Here is an 8,354-nt window from a genome sequence, read left to right as displayed (position 1 = left end):
TGACGCCGTTTGCCGCATTTGTCTGTGTGTGTCGTCATGGCAACGCGGTGTTGACATAGCGCAATCGCACTCCGAACACTGTGACGGCGATGACATTCAGGAGAGCACAGAGGGCGTGTGGGTGAGCTTGTAAACCAGAGCAGGGCCTTTCCTGTCCCCCCCCGTGCAGAGAAAAAGGACCCGGTGCCTTCGCCTCGCCTCGAGCGGAGCCGAAGGGACACAAACAGCGGTTCGACAATTAAAGTTGATCGGAAACAAAAAAGGGAGAAATAAAATAAACAAAAATAGCCATCATGTTTCACAGACTTCAACTGCCATTTTATGTGCCAGGTTTTTTTAATTTTCAAAGTGACCTCTGCTAACAGAACATCTCTCATAATTATAACCAGTGTAATTAGCTAATTATAATAACAATAACAATATTACAATAAAGATATCACTTGATTAAAAAAAAGAAGGAAAAAAAAGAAATAATCAAACTAGATAAAAATAAAAAATAAAAAACACTCATCGTAATTTTTTTTTCTTCAAAAGAGATCTATAAGGTTCTATATGTTTTCATTTAATTGTCCGTTTTCTTTAGAAAAAAAATCCACCCACCACTATATACTGCACTGTATGCCACCTTCTGTTTCACCAACGAGCTTCGCTTACCTTTAAAAATGCTCGGCAATGCCTGTCGTCCATTTAGCTCCCCGCTGCCATGAAATCCACTCATACACGATAACACTGAGACACAGTTGTGAAATAATCCCCTGCAAAGGAGCAGTCTTCATCAAAGGTCCATGTCCTGTCTTTAATGCGTGATCACATGAGGGGTCCTGGCTGCTTGAGACATCAGAGCACACCAGTCAGTGAGGGGCTGGACTGAGAAGCCATTTTGAGGGCCAGGTTATTTCCTGCTAATGCGTGTGGAGTTCATCTCGTGGCACGCTGAGTCCGTCCCACCGCCGTTCATCAGTCCAACAGGATCAGTCACAAAACTACTTCAGTGGCATATACAAATGAAAGAAACTGTACTTTTCAGCTATTTGTAGGCACAAGTAGTAGTAATAATAATAGTCATATGGATGATAATAATGATAACATTCTAACAATTGTGTGTCATATCATTATTGTGAAACATTATATGTTAAAACCAAATGTGTTTTTTTCAGAGAGCATGCTGAATTAGCATGTGCTACTTTATAGTAAAATAGTGTAACATATGTTGGTCATTAAATGTGTCCATCAACAAATTACCATAATGCCAAATAAAAGCTAACGCTTGTTATCATTATTACCATTATGATTATGATTATTAATGCTATAGCTAAACTGAATACCAAATGATGAGGAGTTGTCGTCGTATTTCATATTTTTGCGGTAGAGATCTCCCTCCTCCAAAGACCCTGTTCATGTGAATGTGACAGGAGAGGGGAAACACTTTGTGTGGCTACAAAAACAGTCAAGACCAAAATTAATTCACTCAAACACTTTGCCAGGTTTTTTGTTTGAGCTCCCTCTCAACAGACGCCACTGTCCGACTCGTGTCCTCACGCAGCAGTCAGAGCCGCCATCTTGTTCCAAGTTTGGTAAGTTGTTAGGGAGGGCCACTTCAACAGCTTCTTTTTTTATTTTTATATATATATATATTTATATATATATATATATATATATGTTCTTCAAACGTTGTAGTTTTCAGTCAGACGCCTGATAAAGATTCTTTATAATTTATTTCTTTGAATGAAAATATATTTACGTTGTATATAATATGGACTTTCGGTTCTTATAATTCTCATTGTCCTTTATATTAGCCACGGGATTGTTCTTCTCCCATGATAACCACTCGGTTTCTCTACTCCTTCAAAGAAGACAGTAAGGTGTAAAAGGGGGAAACAAGTGAGAAAGTGAGAGTGAAGCCGCTCGAAGAATTTTGTTGTTGTTGTTGTTGTTGTTCTGTCTCCCTGCGAAATATTAGTCTGACGCGTGAGTCTCGGACAGAATCGCTGCACGGCTCTAATTTAGCTTTCTCTGTTTTGTTTTAGAGCTTCCTGGAAACCTGGGACCGGACCGCTGACCCAAACCATTGTTTGCTGCTTAGTGCCAAACACTAATCTGACAACATGTTCAATGGACATTAATGTGTCTCCCTCCAAATATATACACTGAAAGTGTCTAGAAATATACGAAGCGATCAGTAGAAAACCTAGAGATGCTCATCGCTCATTTCCGAGCTTTCCACTTGAAAAGAGTTGGCTTGATCTTCACTTTGGCAAAGACTATCTGCACAGTAACCTGCATGGTTCTGGTGTTGGTGGTTTACATCCTATATGTTTGTGTCTGAGTCTGTTTTAAATGATGTTTGGATGCGGTTGGTGGGACATCTGCTGATCAGATATCAAACTCTGCCTCCTTCAGTCTTCGTATCTGCTTCTTCCTGTCAACACATTGACGACACACACCAGTGTCTCTGTGAATATAATCTCCTCTGGAATCTGTCCATGAGGACAGTGGGCTACAATCAGTCTCATGCGCCCGGTCTCACAGGCTCTGTCCCACTCAATCTCCACCAGCAATCTCTTCTTTCTTACCTCTTACTTTCACTCTCACCTTGACTCAAATTTGAGTCTCTTGCACATTTTCCTTGGAGCTGCTCTTAAAAAGCAGGGGCTCTTTCTGGCTTTTCCCCATAAGGCCTTTCAGAGAACTGTGGAGACCCAACTGGGGCAGGGTGCCACCTGTGGCCATTCCTCCACTGGTTGGAACCTGGGAACAGGACATGGACGTGTTCTGAGACTGAGAGCAAAGCGAGGGGTTGTTGTTGTTGTTGAGGCCCACGCCAGAGCCGGCTCCCATGCCCAGGCTCATCATGTTGTTGTTGAAGTGATGGGTTTTGTAGTAGTGGTTGAGGTGCTCCGATCGGGCCAGGTTTGGCAGGTTGACTATCTCTGGGTGGTGCAGCCTGAGGCTCTGGCCCCCTCCCAGTCCACTGCTTCCGCTCTGCGTCACTGTGGAGCCTCCTGAGATGCCGCTGCCCCGACCAGTGGCCCCCGCCCCCAGCTCATCCTCCACATTGATGATCTCGATGGCACGAGCAGGGCCGTGGTGTTTATGCAGCTGGTGCTGCTTCCTCAACTTGTAGAACACCACCAGCATCACCGCTGCCATGAATGTGATGGCGACGAAGCAGCCTATGATGATCTTGGTGGTCTTCATCACATCATCCAGGCCCGAGAAGCCCGGCTCCGTGATGGGCACAGTGAACGTAGGTCGGGTGGCCCGAGGAGAGGAGGAGGCCCAGCCGACTAACAAGGAGGAGGCTGTGGTCGGAACACCTTCCGGCCACAGGTGACCCGACGGCGTGGGCCCAGGGTGAACACGTATGAAAGTCTCATTGATGGCTACCAACGCAGACTCTTCTTCTCCGGGGGTCTCCACTGTTTCCACAGTGACTGTTGTGAAGTAGGTGTAGTTGACACTGGAATCGGCCGCGGTGACGTTAAGGACAGCAGTCGCTGTGGTGTTGCCGGCAGCATTGGTGACCATGCAGGTGTACTGGCCCGTATCGCGCAGGGTGACATTGGTGAAGTTGAGGGTGCCGTCGTGCAGGACGGATATCCGCACCTTGTAGGAGCCGTGGGTCATCAGCGTGCCATTGGGGGTGATCCAGTTCACCGACGTCGTGGAGGTGCTTGTGCGACATTTGAGCTCCGCAGCCATACCCTCGGTCACATTAAGGTCCGTAGGCGGCTCCACGATGACTGGCGCGTAGCAGGTGAAGTGGCTCTGGTCAAGCTCTCCAATGTACTTGCCCTTTAAGAACGGAGGGGCGTGGCAGCGGGCACAGCAGGTGGTGTTGCTGGGCACCGTCTCTTTCAGCCACCAACTCAGCCACAGCACATCACAGTTGCAGACCCATGGGTTGTGATTGAGGTGTACTCTCTCCAGCTGGTGAAGGGGTGTGAAGAGATCGTGGGGCAAGGAGTGCAGGGAGTTGTGCGACAGGTTGAGCTCCTCCAGGCTTTTCAGGTCATCGAAGGCGTTGCGCTCGATGACGGCCACCTGCGAGTGCATCAGCCACAGCTTGCGGAGGGACACCAGGCCCTGGAAGGATCCGGGGCGGATGATCTCCAGCTTGTTCCCCGACAGTTCCAGCTCCTCCAAACGCACGAGCGGCGTCAGTTTGGGAATGTCCTTCAGCGCGCACATTCCCAGGTTCAGGTAGCGTAGATTAATGAGGCCCACGAAGGCTGCGTCAGAGATGAAATCCAACTTCTTGAGCTCACCGAGGTCCAGGCGACGCAGCGAGGGCACGCGGTGGAAGGCGTAGCCCGGCAGAGTCTCGATGGGGTTGTTGCGCAGCCACAGCTCCCGCAGCTTGCTGAGGTACTCAAAGGCATGTGATGGCACCAGTGTGAGGCGGTTGTCGAACAGCTCCAGCGTGTTGAGGTTGGGGAGGCCATTGAATGCTCCGACTTCAATCTGACGGATGTGATTCTTGGAGAGCTGGAGGATCTCAAGGTGCCTCAAGTGCTTGAACGTGTCGGACTTGATAACCTGGAGGGAGAGATAATGACGAAGTTACTGTACGGCATCGAGAATGATTCGTGTGGATTCCAAATATATATGCGTAAGCCAACTATGTGCATCGGAAGTGGACTGGTTTGTGTTTTAATGACAATATACAAAATACAGAACAAAATATGCATTCATATTCAACTTGTCATTACTTAAAGGGACAGCGTGTAGGGTTTTGTGCCAACGAGAGTTTGCAACCAACTGAATAATAATAATCCACAGATGGTGGAGTAATGTCTACCTGAGAAAAGAATGAAGTCATTTTCCTTCTGTGTGTGTTGGAATCTAGACTTCTCTTTGGTTTATTGACATAGACAGACTGGGAACACGTCTCTTTTTGTGCATGTGAGCCTGAAAACATGACACAGAAGCGCAGCGCCCACCCTCCGCTGTTACAGTTACCCTCTTTGAACACAACTGACACTGTTAGCTGTCCCAAAAATAGACTTTGTACTTATTCTGTTCATTTTGTACTTCATAGCCTTATTGGGGCGTATAACCTTTATCGAGACATGATTCATATTTATAAAATATGGAGATGAGCAAAACATTTCAAAACCATGTAAAGAAAAAAATGTGTCAATTGTTGACTCACAGGCACAAATATGGCTCAACACATGTTAAATAAACAAACCATACACATATACATTATTCATCTCTATGTTCATAATGGTAACAGCTGATCCTTCCATCCCAGTGACTGCTGCCTGCAGGGGAAGGTGGGCCTTCCAGACAGACTCCCACTGACAGCTGACAGCCACACCAGCCAGTGAGACATGTGCGCCTCCCACTCTGTTGTGACTCCAAGGGTCACCCTGACCTCCATATTGGATGTTATTGATAATACAATACGTGTCACTCCTTCACTCAGCCCCGAAACCTGCTGTATGACACACATTGAAAGATGCACCGCGTATACTGAGTCACCTGCTTCAAGTTATATTGAAATAGTTTTATAACTAACGAACGGCGGGGCGATTATCGTGAAATACAACATTTCTGAACTGTGAAAGCCGGTCAAACGAACACTTGACTGTGACTGCACGGCCAGCTTAACGTCACATTTTGATAGTTTAGGAAACGACTCGTGTTTTTGTTTCATCCTCCCCGACGAGGGGGGACCGCTGAGCTGCTTAGCTCGGGGGGGGGGGGGGGGCTCCAGGCTGCTCAGTGTCGGTACAAGTGTCATTACAAGATGGGACCGGGGGGATGGGGGCGAGCTGGATAGCGAGCTTGTTTCAGGTGATATCTCTGCATAACACTGTAGCCTCTTCACATATGATAGACATTTTAATTTTTTTACTTAAGAATTTTTAATTCTGATCATCCATAATGCAGCTTTCATTTGAAGTGCAATGCTTATATTCAACAAACAGAAGCAGGCGTAAGATGATCGAACCCTTCCCTCGCCCGAAACCATAACTTTATCTTCGAGACACTTAAGTTTCAGTTCGACTCTGGGGACTTTCTACTGACACATTATAATCCCTTGAAAAAAGTATTATTCATAATCAGTATTGACTGACTATTCACAAGGAAGCGTCACCACAAATAAACACGGAGGATTCCTAGGTACTATTAAATAAATTAAAAGAATTGTCAAACAATCTGCATGACGCATTTTTCTGATACACCGCGAGTGAGCGCGACTCCAAGCCCCTCAAATCTCTTGTTTGAGATATGTGCGGCCAGAGCCCTCTGCGGGGCCCTCGGAGGCTCCTGGATTCAGGCCACCGCCTCTTCTGTATGTAGAGCAGGAGCCGGTGGGGGTGATGGCAGGGGGAGAGGGAGGGAGGGGTGGATGTGTTGAGTGGGGGTGGGAGCTGTCAAGGCTTTACTCTCAGGGTACTCAGTGAAGGAAAAAATAAGCCAGAGAATCTAGGATGCCTTCAGGTGTTAAAGCATTTTTAGATTTTTAATCATTTCAAGTGGGGCTGCAGGATACAGCGAACCCAATCGGAATTTCTCGGCTGAAAAAAAACAAACGAAATGCAACGAATACCGTTTTTATTTCTCTGATTTGTCTTTCATGTGAACAGCGTGGCGTAAAACCTCACATACCCAATTATGTGGCACAATGTCCCATTTATGCGACGTTGACGTCAAATAATAAGTTGTTTTCTCTGAGGAATAGAGGACATCAGACTGAGAGATGCACTGAACAATTTCAACAATGTTTAGGATACTTGTTGCTTTTCATTAGAGGAGATAAAATGTGTTGTAAATGAACGTTAAATCACAAAAGAACAAAGCGCTGTCAGCAACATGGCGATGGATCCAATTACTTCAACCGCTGCAGCAAATCAAGCCACTCTGTTTATACGTGTAGAGATTCATGTGTTTTGTATCGATGTTTTGTGGTTAAATGATTTCCCCTTGCAGCCGGAAAGCCACATAACGCTGTCTATGGATGATAGATAAATTGGTAATGCATACAAAAGGCAGCACGGTGTCATGGAAATATGCCTAGCTTTCAACTCATAAAATATTCCCTCACTTCAACGGAGGCATAAGTGCCTCTTTTTTAAATTTTATTTTTTACCATTATCGTCGTTTACGTTTCTGTCTTTTTCTGAGGACTCAAGATTCCCAGAGAAAACCTGCATGGACAAGTTAATCCCAGCATCCCCAACCGGCTTCCGAGGCGAAGCATCCCTCTGAAAAAGACCTCCAAAAGATGCTGACGCGAGCGTTAAGGACGCGTAACGTACATCTCTCTGTCGTTGTCGTTCGTGCGCTCTGTGATCTCTTCGGTGACTTTTTCAATGGCACCAACGGAAACAGGAGACAATCAATAAGCGAATTAAGACGTGTCAACAGGCCATGTGCTGAACATGTGTTTCTGTTTGTAATTAAAAAACGATTAAATGAAGAACAACCAGCAGTTCACAAAAAAAAAAAAAAACGCTGACTTGACATGATTTGACCTGTTGAGTGACTTCCTCGGAGCCAATATTCACCTGCATGGAGTTCTCCTGCAGGTTGAGGTATCGCGTGTTGACGGATATGCTTTCCGGCACATCCTCCAGGTTTTGCCTGGTGCAGATGACTCGGCTGGCCTGGTTGGAGCAGGTGCACATGGAGGGGCAGGAGGAGGCGGCTCCCACCAACTCCGGCCCAGGGAGGAGGAGCCGCACTAGCAGCTGGGCCAATAGAAAGAGGAAGGGGGAAGGGCCGGGGAGGCAGGTCAGCGTGGCGAGGCGCATGGCAACTGGGACATGACCCTGCTCTTTAATCCGAAGGTGCAGGTGAGGTGACTCCACGCTGGTGGATTTGAGAGAAAAGGTGTGTGTTCTAGATCCCTTCGGTCCGCCAGACGCAATTTGTTCTTTCTAATTCTGCATCCTCTGAGATGTCTTTCGTCCTCTGTCGATCTCCGGATCTCTTTTTCCTCTTGTTCTTTGAACATAGAAAAATGCAGATGAACAGATGTTATTCCCTTCTTCCTCGCGTCGTCTGGGGATTTGAGTGAGGCTTTTTGTGAAGTGAGAAGAACCCAGGAGTTACTGTGGAGGAACAAGAGAGAGAGAGAGAGAGCAGGTATTAAAGATAGAACACAGACTGAGCTTCGCGTTTCCGCCGAGACAGAATGAATAGAACAAATATTAGGTAGACATCTACAGTATGTCGCTTATCATCGGAGGGATTGTCAAAACGATATTTGAGGAGCATTAGAACTCCTGTGTCCCTGCTCATCAAATCCCACATAATCCACGAGCAGACATTTTGTCAGAAATCAAATCCTTCCACCCAGGGCAGGTGGAAGACGATTTCTGTAATTAATGATTCGCGGA

At 46.4% G+C, this 8,354-nt stretch overlaps 1 protein-coding gene across 1 annotated transcript in view; it reads right to left on the bottom strand.

Annotated features, from left to right (window-relative positions):
* Positions 1–293: 293 nt before the first annotated feature.
* Positions 294–8,354, bottom strand: part of lrrc4ba (leucine rich repeat containing 4Ba) — a 34,551-nt gene continuing 26,490 nt past the window's right edge. The window contains exons 2-3 of the mRNA XM_056408081.1: positions 7,521–8,066; positions 294–4,539 (exon numbers count right to left, since the gene is read on the bottom strand). Of these exons, the coding sequence (XP_056264056.1) occupies positions 2,599–4,539; positions 7,521–7,766 (2,187 nt within the window). The 5' untranslated portion in view covers positions 7,767–8,066 and the 3' untranslated portion in view covers positions 294–2,598. The remainder of the gene's footprint in view (positions 4,540–7,520; positions 8,067–8,354) is intronic.

Source organism: Pseudoliparis swirei, chromosome 23 (genome assembly GCF_029220125.1).
Source record: "Pseudoliparis swirei isolate HS2019 ecotype Mariana Trench chromosome 23, NWPU_hadal_v1, whole genome shotgun sequence".
In the NCBI taxonomy this organism is placed as follows: domain Eukaryota; kingdom Metazoa; phylum Chordata; class Actinopteri; order Perciformes; family Liparidae; genus Pseudoliparis; species Pseudoliparis swirei.
Note: the sequence above shows the minus strand (reverse complement) of the source record. Positions and strands in the feature narration are given on the sequence as shown.